This window comes from Saccoglossus kowalevskii, chromosome 14 (genome assembly GCF_978046115.1).
Source record: "Saccoglossus kowalevskii chromosome 14, keSacKowa6.1, whole genome shotgun sequence".
NCBI lineage: Eukaryota > Metazoa > Hemichordata > Enteropneusta > Harrimaniidae > Saccoglossus > Saccoglossus kowalevskii.
The window spans coordinates 10,491,417-10,505,409 of NC_140654.1; the positions used below are offsets into that span (position 1 = coordinate 10,491,417).

Consider the following 13,993-nt stretch of genomic DNA (forward strand, 5'->3'; position numbering starts at 1 on the left):
CATACATAGAGTGAATCTGATATATAGTGGCTTGGAAGGTTTTACATCTTACTTATTTCCATATAAGTAACCTAAATGATTCATATATTAGTATTTTAAAGATTCTAACATGACTAGGTTGAACAAAATGGTGGATTTGATGACTTACTAAGACATTGGAAGTGTGGAAGGTTTTACATCTTAATTATTTTCATATAAGTAACCTAAATGATTCATACATTAAGTTCTTGAAAATTTAGAAATAGTTATTGGAAGTATTTTAAAGATTCTAACATGACTAGATATGAACTAGGTTAAACAAAATGGTGGATTTGATGACTTACTCAGACACTGAAAGTGAGGAAGGTTTTACATCTTACTTATTTTCATATAAGTAACCAAAATGATTCATATATTAAGTTTCTTGAAAATTTCTTAAAGGATTCTTACAAGTTTCCTTACATACCTTATCAGTTTTATAGTAGTACAGACAGTTGTCATGTTTAAGTACAAAATATCTTTTTCTCCACAGCTTTAGACCACTCCCTCCTTGTTTATATAGATAGCCAGATATTATGGGTTGGTCACTTGGTAGATTAAGTGCATTGGAAACACATGTAGCTACAACCATTGTAGCAGTGTCAGAACCTGAAAAAATAAAACACAATAGTATCAATCTCCTCACAAGGGCATTATATAGTTTATCAAGACCTAAAAAATTGTTTTTGCAGCATGCTAATTTTATGCTATCAACTAAACAAGCAGCCTGTCGGCTGAGATAGCTCTGCTGTTAGGAATGCACATTTATTAAAGAACTGAAGATATCATTAGAAAATGAACAATATGTACAGTATCAAAGCAATCAGACTTGCTGTTTTAAACAAAAATTCAAAAATATCACTTTTTACCAAAAATGTCAAATAAATTCACCAAAATTAGAGAAATGAAGATATCATCACAAATTGAACAAATCTGAGAGAGGTCCACATGTAGTACTTATATAAGTAATATCAAAACAAGCAGCCAGTCGGCTAAGATAGCTCCGCTGTTAGCAATGCACATTTCAATAAAAGAACAGAAGATATCGTTAGAAAATGAACAATATGTATAGTATAGTTGGACTTATGGTTTTTAACAAGAAGTCGAAAATATCACTTTTTACCAAAAATGACAAAAATATTCACCAAAATTAGAGAATTGAAGATATCATCATGAAATGAACAAATCTGAGAGAGGTCTACCCAAGGTATCAAAGCATTCAGGCTTGTAGTTTTCAAGAAGAAGTCGAAAAAGTAAAACATTGACACGGATGACGACGGACAATAACTCATATGATAAGCTCTGCTCGACAAAGTCGAAAGCGGAGCTAAAAATCAGACTTGAGGTTTTTAACGAGAAGTCGAAAATATCACTTGACAAAAATATTCATCAAAATTAGATAATTGAAGATATCATCACGAAATGAACAAATCTGAGAGAGGTCCACACGTAATACCTATATGAGCAATATCAAAGAAATTGGAAGTCAAAAATATCACTTTTGACCAAAAATGACAAAAATATTCACCAAAATTAGAGAATTGAAGATATCATCACGAAATTAACAAATCTAAGAGAGGTCTACCCAAGGGACATATACCAAATATCAAAGCATTCAGACTTGCAGTTTCCAAGAAGAAGTCGAAAAAGTAAAAAGTTGATGACGACGGCAACGATGGACAATCACTCATACGAAAAGCTCCGCTCGACAAAGTCAACGATGGAATTAAAGGAAGAGGCTTGAGTCAAACTTTCCCATTCCTCATGCTTCCATTATTATGAGTTAACTAATTAACAATTTTGTTTTAAAAAAGCAAGTATTTGTAAGAATAATACCACAGACTGAATCAAATAATGTGTGAATACAATTAATATAAAACTCACCACTTTGTACATATCTTACAACTTCGTGGTGTGACGCCATGGCAACATCTTTACCATTTAAATTTAAAACAGCATCTCCTATACGCAGACCAGCATCTTCTGCAGCTCCGCCTAGAAATGTTTGAAAATTGGTAATTTGAATTCATTTGCACAAAAGTAGTTTCATCTGCAAATATAAACATGCATATACTGTATATGGTCAGCTACATACTGTATATGGTCAGCTGTATACTGTATATGGTCAGCTATATACGATATATGGTCAGCTGTATACTGTATATGGTCAGCTATATACTGTATATGGTCAGCTATATACTGTATATGGTCAGCTATATACTGTATATGGTCAGCTATATACTGTATATGGTCAGCTATATACTGTATATGGTCAGCTATATACTGTATATGGTCAGCTATATACTGTATATGGTCAGCTATATACTGTATATGGTCAGCTATATACTGTATATGGTCAGCTATATACTGTATATGGTCAGCTATATACTGTATATGGTCAGCTATATACTGTATATGGTCAGCTATATACTGTATATGGTCAGCTATATACTGTATATGGTCAGCTATATACTGTATATGCTCAGCTATATACTGTATATGGTCAGCTATATACTGTACATGGTCAGCTATATACTGTACATGGTCAGCTGTATACTGTATATGGTCAGCTATATACTGTATATGGTCAGCTATATACTGTATATGGTCAGCTATATACTGTATATGGTCAGCTATATACTGTATATGGTCAGCTATATACTGTATATGGTCAGCTATATACTATATATGGTCAGCTGTATACTGTATATGGTCAGCTATATACTGTATATGGTCAGCTGTACACTGTATATGGTCAGCTATATACTGTATATGGTCAGCTATATACTGTATATGGTCAGCTGTATACTGTATACGGTCAGCTACATACTGTATATGGTCAGCTGTATACTGTATATGGTCAGCTATATACTGTATATGGTCAGCTGTATACTGTATATGGTCAGCTACATACTGTATATGGTCAGCTACATACTGTATATGGTCAGCTACATACTGTATATGGTCAGCTACATACTGTATATGGTCAGCTATATACTGTATATGGTCAGCTATATATGATATATGGTCAGCTATATACTGTATATGGTCAGCTATATACGATATATGGTCAGCTATATACTGTATATGGTCAGCTGTATACTGTATATGGTCAGCTGTAGACTGTATATGGTCAGCTATATACGATATATGGTCAGCTATATACTGTATATGGTCAGCTGTATACTGTATATGGTCAGCTGTATACTGTATATGGTCAGCTATATACTGTATATGGTCAGCCATATACTGTATATGGTCAGCTGTATACTGTATATGGTCAGCTGTATACGGTCAGCTGTATACGGTCAGCTGTATACTATATATGGTCAGCTGTATACTGTATATGGTCAATGCTTACCTTCATCCACCCCTGTGACCCGAACTGGTCTGCTGTACTGAATACGAAATCCAAACTGACCATCTTTCTTGTTTATTATCACTGTTCTTTCTCGAACTGAAAGCAAAACCAAATCAAACTGAATTCTGGGATGTCATCGATCAAGAATTTTGCACTTGTATTCATTTTGTGCGAGTTCACAGTGACTAGTCAGTGGAAAACTGGTTATTAATCTAGCAATAAATTTAGTAATATTGATGTTTCTATGCCAGATGAATATATACATTATGCTTGGGTATTCATTTTCACTTTACAGTGTATAAACTTAGCATTAAGGTATAAAAAAAATTATAATTATAAATTATAATGAATGTGAAATTCATATTTTTACATCCCTTGTAATATAATTTTGAAATGACCTCAGCATCCAATCAGTCTTGCAAGCACCCTTATAGTGAATCACAACCTCTCATTCAAATTTGAATCTAAGTTTATGAATATTCACAAACATTCACAATTAAAGAGAGGATGTCATCACCTGCGCATGAGTGTGTCAATGTTCCTAGGCGAACGTTTTCCCATGAGCATTTGTGTTTTTAGTGTTTGTCGTTATCGTTGTTTGACTCAAATCAAATGTATGCATTTTTTTTCTTATCTTTTAGTATTTAGATATTACATTTTATTGTATTTTCAAAAATGCAATAAAGATATTATTATTAATAAATACTCACCATTTGGGCTTAATCTGGTATAATCTTGGATTGAGTCACTTCTAATTATTCGTCTTCTTGAGATACTTTTATAACACATGTTAAACTCTGCTTCAGAAGCGGTTGTATCAATGGACCCACGTTCGACTCTGTCACGCGAGAACACATCATCATTTCCACTTCGACTCTTTGGCGTACCTAAAAATATGATAGTTGTAAAATTATAAACAGTTCAGAGAGGGGTGCACCCTCTATTCTATGCAAAGTCTCTGCAGTATACATATTATTATAGATATTGTATTAGCTTAGAATCAATTATGCCTACCTGCAATGCTAGTAATATCTCATCAATCATTCAGATATATACAATTGTCTCAATACGTGATGCGATAAGTAAACTCCAGTATGTTGAGATTCAGTTAATTTTTTATAATTACAAAGCCTCAGATTCTTACCGGCAACACTACTGAAGTTTGATCGATCAGAAAACACTTCATCATTTTCGCCAACATACATCCATGTTGATCTTCTGTATCCTTCATCATGGATACCAACATCATCATCCTCTTCATCAGATCCATCGTCCATGGTCTCTGGTGACCCATCACGGGAAGATTTGCGACGCGGTCTTCTTATAGTTGGAGTTTGTGATTCTATATTACAGTGCATGCTCTGCTCGGTTGACATGCTCTGCTCGGTTGACTGTAGTTTCATTTCTTCAAATGATTTACGAGGTACAGTGGAATTTGACATTTCTGATGCAATGTTCTTTGATTCTGTTACATGACTTTCACATTTATTATTCACTAGTAATGGAGTGTATTCGCTATCACTAGCTTTTCGTGTTGGTGCAGCATCTTTCTCATCAAATCTGGCATGGTTGTCATCTTCAGCATAGTGTGGTTCCCCAGGCAACGAATACATCTCAAGTTCAGACGATGCGCGTGATATTGAATCATCCAATTCTTTCAACACGCTCTCTATAGTTAAAGACTCATTCAACTGAATATCAACATCATCCATAAATTTTAAATCATCCTCAATTCCTCTTTTTTTCACATCCTTTTCAGCATCTTTTGCTAATAAATTGTTGGTGTGCTCAACATGAACTTCAGCAATGATGGTGTTCTCTTGTTGTTCCCTTTCAATCTGACTCAATCGTTTAGGTTTCGGAGGAGGGATTGGAGTATGCGATCGTTTTGTTTGTGGTGCTACCGTTGGTTTGACGTTCTGCTCTTCAGAAGATGACGATGGGGGAGGTGTGGTATATGAAGGCACTGATTTAGTCTGTTGTGTTATCATAATCTGTTCTTGTTCTGAAGTACTACATGTTGATTTCACCCTTGGTGGTTTCTTTGGTGGCTGCTCAGCACCTGCCCGCACAGCGAGTCGAATGTCTGTCGTCCGCCGAACAGCATCATTTGAAGCTTGCCCTTGATCATCACGACCACTGCCCTCTATTCTCTGAGCATTTTCAACATTATACTCCATTTCCGAATTTCTTTTTTTCAATCGTAAAATAATATCTTTTTCAGTCAGCTTCTGGATAAACGAATCAGGCACATCAATAGCTCGTTCATTAGCATTTATTTTTTTCTCTTCCATGTATGAGTTTCTATCTTCATCGTCACGGTAACTGGTATTTGTATAATGAGAATATTCACTGTACATACTACACTCACTCACGTCACCATTGTCAGACACTCGCTTCTTTTTTTTCCTTCGTCTCAGAAATATTCGTTTCTTTTTTTTCTTTTCTATTTGTGGGTATTCCTCCTTGAACTCATCAGGGGAGTACACCATGTACCCCTTCTTGTTTTTACCCATGTCGTCGTCGTCTTCGCTAACAGAATACCATGCACCTGAATCCCCAGTTGAATATGAATAGGAAGATGCTCCTGAGTCTGAATCAACAACTGAATCTTGCAGCGATGCTGAATCAAGTAATTTGGAAATTTCTGAAAAACAAGAAAATAACAGAAGACAAATGAAAATATGTAGAAATGATATTCTCTTAACTAAATGGCATGTAGAAGAAAACATCAGCACCCTCATGTGCCAATATAGAGACAAGACAACTCATTAAATTTTACGGCGCCCTCATTGCATATTTACGCAACACCCCAGATTCTATATGGGCGTGCATGCGTAACGCTGAATCTTTGACTTTCAGGAAAGTCGTCTATTTAATGCATGTACCACACCTTCCAGCAAAAATTGCAGAGAATCGGTTGCTGATAATCACTGAGTTTTATGTACCGGTAGCCTATATCTACCAATGCCAACAAATGATACTATCACCCTATTGCAAAACGTTGAACGAAAAAAAGTTTGAATGGAAAAAATTATCATCTGCATATTATGGAAATAAAGTAGTTTTTGAATGGTTTAAAGCGGGGGAGTTGTCATCTGCACATGCGTCAGATGGCCATAGCGTGTCAATGTTTACAAACAAGTATCTACCCATGAGCCTTTGCGTTTTTAGCGCATGTTGTTATTGTCACTTGGGACTCAATTCCTGTGTGTGCTCTCGTTTTAATCTGGTCTTTCCAAAGATAGATACTAGTTATGAAAATACGCTACAAGCTAGAAACCCATGTTGCTGAGAACTCATTAAATGAATACAAATGATTGGCCTCAAGATCATTTCTCATTTTGGCTATTTTTGGTTTTAATTTCTTAACTTTTTTTTTTAAAAAACAATGAACTTGTAAACAAATCTTCAACTTCATGTGTTAACTGAAAGTAAAAACTTATTAAGTGTATAGTGCCCCAATGTGTTATCATAGAGAATTAAACTACATGTATTTAAGTTTACCATGTTCAGTCTAGAAGCGCCTATATTGTATGAATGAATGTATTGTACTCTTATGACCCCAGACACATCTCTGTCATGTAAAAGAGAAAGAGTAAGAGAAAGAGAAAGTTTGTAGAACTCAGTTTCTCAATTACCAATCTCCCTCAGTCATCACCAATATATGTATACTTTACCCACTGGCTTGTTTCCTGATCACTAATAATGATGTATTTAAAGGCCCAATTTACTTGCCCCGGGCAAGTGTGAATTGGAGGTGTGGCTATGCTAATGAGTGTTGTTAATCACTTGCATAGCCCATGAGCATCCTGTTTCAGCGGTCCAACATCATGTGACTTTGATTGACAGTAGTTAATTATTCAAGATTAGTAGCGCATCCCTTTCCTCGGTTCATGTTTTTGACGTTTATCCGCCAAAATCTCAGCTCGTACACTATTTATTGTCATAAATACTACACACATGCAGTCACTGCTGTGATATTCATAGTCACATGCATCCACTTTGGCACGACATAATCGACCTGTAAGTTTGAGAAAACGTGTTTTTACGGAAGCTTGGCTGAAGCTGTTCACTACAGTGTGACAAGCAAGGAAATAATCCCTATTGTTTAGGGGCGTATTTATAGTATACCTAGGCCTTTAAAGAATAAAGAGCTGCCCTCTGTCTATCATTTCATGTTAGTATGGCAACGATAAGGACATAAGCAAAAAAAGTCAAGCCTATTATTTGCACACATCTTCATTCTGTTCTGTTATTATGCAATAATCAGAAAAGTATTTAAAGGTTATTGGTAGAAACATGTTGACTGTTAATTTATGGTTATTATATGTTTAACTTTATTAATCAGTCAGGGTCTGCCTTGTGTTATCTCATACATAGAAAAGAGATAAAATTGTTTTTATGAAAAACATCTTTCAAAAAATAATATTTGTGTCATGCACCAGCTGTTGTTGACAGACATTTTATTTGCAAAGGAAATCAAATTGAGTATTTACTGTAAAATATTTTATTTTCGCTTGGAATTAATTTTCGCTGATACATGGAAGAGAGATAAACTTGTTTTTATGAAAAAAATCTTTCAAAAAATAATATGTGTCATGCACCACCTGTTGTTGACAGAAATTTTATTTGCAAAGGAAATCAAATTGTTTTCATTACTGTAAAATACTTTATTTTCGTTTGGAATTAATTTTCGCTGAAGGAATAATTCAGTGAAAATAAAATCCAGCGAATATATCTTTTTTCCTATATTTTACATTCAACTCGTCAAAAATCAGTGAAAATAAATTCCATACAAAATACCCAAAAAGTCTTTTCAGCGAAAATTAATTCCAACTTAAATAAAGTATTTTACAGCAATGAAAACAGTTAGTGTGTGTGCACTACGATGTATATCCAGCAACACATATTCTACCATTTGGCATATCATTATTATATTTAGCTTTTCACAAATGCAGCTCTAGAACTTATAGCGTGGTTGATAACACCACAGATTTTTACAGATCATTGGCCAATTTTTCTTCTATACAAAAGAATTTACGTAACACAAATACATGTATACTTTGACAATGCACAACCGGCGATGAACAGCAGGAAAAACCACATAAACTTGGCGCTTTTCACAAATGCAGCTCTACAACTTATAGCGTAGTTGATAACACCACAGATTTTTACAGATCATTGGCCAATTTTCTTCTATACAAAAGAATTTACGTAACACAAATACATGTATACTTTGACAATGCACAACCGGCGATGAACAGCAGGAAAAACCACATAAACTTGGCGCTTTTCACAAATGCAGCTCTACAACTTATAGCGTAGTTGATAACACCACAGATTTTTACAGATCATTGGCCAATTTTTCTTCTATACAAAAGAATTTACGTAACATAAGTACATGTATACTTTGACAATGCACAACCGGCGATGAACAGCAGGAAAAACCACATAAACTTGGCGCTTTTCACAAATGCAGCTCTACAACTTATAGCGTGGTTGATAACACCACAGATTTTTACAGATCATTGGCCAATTTTTCTTCTATACAAAAGAATTTACGTAACATAAGTACATGTATACTTTGACAATGCACAACCGGCGATGAACAGCAGGAAAAACCACATAAAACTTGCCGCAGTTCTGAGTATTACTTCGTTAAAGTATGGCAACTCAAAAGAATGGATTTTATCTATGTCAACATCCTCGTAAATAGTATAAATTTTGCAGGAAATAGAATTAGCATATTTTCATAGCAGTGAAAATGTCTTTTGGGTCCTACGTCATGAAGTGTCACTGACTTTTGCAAATTTTTCTTCTTTACAAATGCCATGAAAATTCCTAGCAGCAAAACGTTTTACAGCATGTGGCATATTGGACCAATATTTCAGTTTGATTTCTTTTTATGCATTTCTATTTCTGCGTTTTGTTTTACATTTTTCATTTTATCAAAGAAATAATTTATGCTGAATAAATGCAATAAATATTGAACATAATGACAGGTGCAATTACTAATCCAATGATAAACACTTCAGCATTCTCAAAATCCTATCTAATGCAATGCACTTTCATCTAACCTATCTGCTAATGGTATGATCCAGTACACTAAAAATAACATGACCAGACTAAAAAACAGAGATGTAGAGGTCATGGATAGATCATTACATTGTTGACCTGCATATGCAACTATTGAAGAGGAATGTTGTTTATATCAAGAAATAACAGTATATATAACATGTCTTCTTGTTAATCAATTTTCCCATGATCCTCCATGTTTACTAACATGATAGCGTGTACAGCAAAGTGAGTATAATCAGAGGTACATTACTTGGGGTTTGCAACTCGCATAGTACTGTATGGTGACATCATGTCAAGATCCCATTCAAGTCTCTTCTCGTAGATAGCGAGACTGAGGCTACGACCTTCTGGCATGACACATATCAATGTTCAAGGTTTGTAATGAAAAAATAAAACTTTTCTTGTCACTATCATAGTGAAAAATGTAATACATCGAAAATGTACAGAATTTATAGTTCTCGTAATCCGTCATATCGTGGGCAGCTATTTTGATCCACCTGGACATCCCAGTATCCTAGTTACCTCGGGCATGCGCATTTGCATTTTTCTGAGTTGGAATGCTTATGCGAGAGCGAGATTGTAACGGGATCTTGGTATCATGTCACCGTAGTTGCAAACCCCAAGTAATGTACCTCTGGTATAATATAGTGTCACGATTTCAACATATTTTGTAACACATTGCCTGGTGTGGCAGATTTTTCCCATTCAATTTAGCTATCTGCAGAGGCTTTCAGAAGGCGAGGTTTTTATTAGAGAACATTTTTTAGCAGTATGAAACTGATCACAAGCAGACACCATGCACCGGCAATAAAGATCTTTTCAACCCCAACTGTGTTACCCCATGACAGCTTGTTGTTAGTCTTACTAAAAATTCCTTCTTAATCAATACTCTTGATAATTACTCCACAAATGATAATGAATAGAATTATCACTATTCTAGTTTAACATATTATTTGTGTGAATCCTATGACTTAATAAATAAACAATCACATATTGATGTGATTTATGTACTATGGTACTGCGACACCAGAAATGTGGGTGATAGTAGAGAAGTCAGACAAGACACTTTTGTGGCAAGTGAAAAAACAGAGATTACACACTGATGTCATGAATTTGTACAGGAGAAGTGACCATGTGATGTCATGAATAGGTACAGGAGAGGTGATCATTTGATGTCATGAACGGGTACAGGAGAGGTGACAATGTGATGTCATGAATGGGTACAGGAGAGGTGACCATGTGATGTCATGAATGGGTACAGGAGAGGTGACCATGTGATGTCATGAATTTGTACAGGAGAGGTGACCATGTGATGTCATTATTAGGTACAGGAGAGGTGACCATGTGATGTCAGTAATGGGTACAGGAGAGGTGACCATGTGATGTCATGAATGGGTACAGGAGAGGTGACCATGTGATGTCATGAATTTGTACAGGAGAGGTGACCATGTGATGTCATGAATGGGTACAGGAGAGGTGACCATTTGATGTCATGAACAGGTACAGGAGAGGTGACCATGTGATGTCATGAACGGGTACAGGAGAGGTGACCATGTGATGTCATGAATAGGTACAGGAGAGGTGACCATTTGATGTCATGAACGGGTACAGGAGAGGTGACCATGTGATGTCATGAATGGCTACAGGAGAGGTGACCATGTGATGTCATGAATTTGTACAGGAGAAGTGACCATGTGATGTCATGAATAGGTACAGGAGAGGTGACCATTTGATGTCATGAACGGGTACAGGAGAGGTGACCATGTGATGTCATGAATGGGTACAGGAGAGGTGACCATGTGATGTTATGATTGGGTACAGGAGAGGCGACCATGTGATGTCATGAATGGGTACAGGAGAGGTGGCCATGTGATGTCATGAATAGGTACAGGAGAGGTGACCATTTGATGTCATGAACGGGTACAGGAGAGGTGACCATGTGATGTCATGAATGGGTACAGGAGAGGTGACCATGTGATGTCATGAATGGGTACAGGAGAGGTGACCATGTGATGTCATGAATGGGTACAGGAGGGGTGACCATGTGATGCCACGAATGGGTAAAGGAAAGGTGGCCATGTGATGTCATTATTAGGTACAGGAGAGGTGACCATGTGATGTCATGAATGGCTACAGGAGAGGTGACCATGTGATGTCATGAATGGGTACAGGAGAGGTGACCATGTGATGTCATGAATGGCTACAGGAGAGGTGACCATGTGATGTCATGAATGGGTACAGGAGAGGTGACCATGTGATGTCATGAATGGGTACAGGAGAAGTGACCATGTGATGTCATGAATGGGTACAGGAGAAGTGACCATGTGATGTCATTATTAGGTACAGGAGAGGTAACCATGTGATGTCATGAATGGGTACAGGAGAGATGACCATGTGATGTCATGAATGGCTACAGGAGAGGTGACCATGTGAAATCATGAATGGGTACAGGAGAGGTGACCATGTGATGTCATAAATGGGTACAGGAGAGGTGACCATGTGATGTCATGAATGGGTACAGGAGAGGTGACCATGTGATGTCATGAATGGGTACAGGAGAGGTGACCATGTGATGTCATGAATGTGTGTAGGAGAGGTGACCATGTGATGTCATGAACGGGTACAGAAGAGGTGACCATTTAATGTCATGAACGGGTACAGGAGAGGTGACCATGTGATGTCATGAACGGGTACAGGAGAGGTGACCATTTGATGTCATGAACGGGTACAGGAGAGGTGACCATGTGATGTCATGAATAGGTACAGGAGAGGTGACCATTTGATGTCATGAATGGGTACAGGAGAGGTGACCATGTGATGTCATGAATGGGTACAGGAGAAGTGACCATGTGATGTCATGAATGGGTACAGGAGAAGTGACCATGTGATGTCATTATTAGGTACAGGAGAGGTAACCATGTGATGTCATGAATGGGTACAGGAGAGATGACCATGTGATGTCATGAATGGCTACAGGAGAGGTGACCATGTGAAATCATGAATGGGTACAGGAGAGGTGACCATGTGGTGTCATAAATGGGTACAGGAAAGGTGACCATGTGGTGTCATAAATGGGTACAGGAGAGGTGACCATGTGATGTCATGAATGGGTACAGGAGAGGTGACCATGTGATGTCATGAACGGGTACAGAACAGGTGACCATTTGATGTCATGAACAGGTACAGGAGAGGTGACCATGTGATGTCATGAATGGGTACAGGAGAGGTGACCATGTGATGTCATGAACGGGTACAGGAGAGGTGACCATGTGATGTCATGAATAGGTACAGGAGAGGTGACCATTTGATGTCATGAACGGGTACAAGAGAGGTGACCATGTGATGTCATGAATGGGTACAGGAGAGGTGACCATGTGATGTCATAATTGGGTACAGGAGAGGTGACCATGTGATGTCATGAATAGGTACAGGAGAGGTGACCATTTGATGTCATGAACGGGTACAAGAGAGGTGACCATGTGATGTCATGAATGGGTACAGGAGAGGTGACCATGTGATATCATGATTGGGTACAGGAGAGGTGACCATGTGATGTCATGAATGGGTACAGGAGAGGTGGCCATGTGATGTCATGAATGGGTACAGGAGAGGTGACCATGTGATGTCATGAATACATGTAGGTACAGGAGAGGTGACCATGTGATGTCATGAATGGCTACAGGAGAGGTGACCATGTGATGCCATGAATGGGTACAGGAGAGGTGACCATGTGATGTCATGAATGGGTACAGGAAAGGTGGCCATGTGATGTCAGTAATGGGTACAGGAGAGGTGACCATGTGATGTCATGAATGGGTACAGGAGAGGTAACCATGTGATGTCATGAATGGGTACAGGAAAGGTGACCATGTGATGTCATGAATGGGTACAGGAGAGGTAACCATGTGATGTCATGAACGGGTACAGGAGAGGTAACCATGTGATGTCATGAATGGGTACAGGAGAGGTAACCATGTGATGTCATGAATGGGTACAGGAGAGGTAACCATGTGATGTCATGAATGGGTACAGGAGAGGTGACCATGTGATGTCATGAATGGCTACAGGATAGGTGACCATGTGATGTCATGAATAAACACAATACAAACAATAATGTCCCACAATGCAATGGTGCTGACCAAAAGATTATCAGCCTCCCAACCAATATGAACTGGGAAAATTAAGGAACATATTTTCAATATGTTGGAAGGGGGCTTAATTAATGTGAGTTCTGTAGTACCGGTACTATTTTTCCTTGAGTATGTAAAATTTCCTATCTCAGTAGAAATATTGGTGCATAGTTCTAAACTGATGGTGATTACTGAAGTTAAGTAAGTATACAGTATGTAAGAATATCTGTAATGAGCAACAAAATCTCTCACTCTGTTACCACATCCTTAATGTAACAAGATTCCTTGCCACATCCGCTACAACAGATGGCGATTTGATTAGATTGTTATTGAACACTTTTAATGTAATTGTTTTTCATCAGAATCAGGGTTACCACATATCAAATTAAACTTAAAAAGAATC

The 13,993-nt window shown here is 37.4% G+C and overlaps 1 protein-coding gene across 4 annotated transcripts in view; it reads right to left on the reverse strand.

Annotated features, from left to right (window-relative positions):
* LOC102804200 (uncharacterized) overlaps window positions 1-13,993 on the reverse strand; it is a 47,736-nt gene that overhangs the window by 10,515 nt on the left and 23,228 nt on the right. For all 4 annotated transcript variants that reach the window (XM_085507902.1, XM_085507901.1, XM_085507903.1 and 1 more), the window contains 5 exons: window positions 4,524-6,026; window positions 4,090-4,266; window positions 3,380-3,475; window positions 1,903-2,013; window positions 446-627 (listed from right to left, as the gene is read on the reverse strand). In XM_085507902.1, coding sequence (XP_085364028.1) covers window positions 446-627; window positions 1,903-2,013; window positions 3,380-3,475; window positions 4,090-4,266; window positions 4,524-6,026 — 2,069 coding nt within the window. The remainder of the gene's footprint in view (window positions 1-445; window positions 628-1,902; window positions 2,014-3,379; window positions 3,476-4,089; window positions 4,267-4,523; window positions 6,027-13,993) is intronic.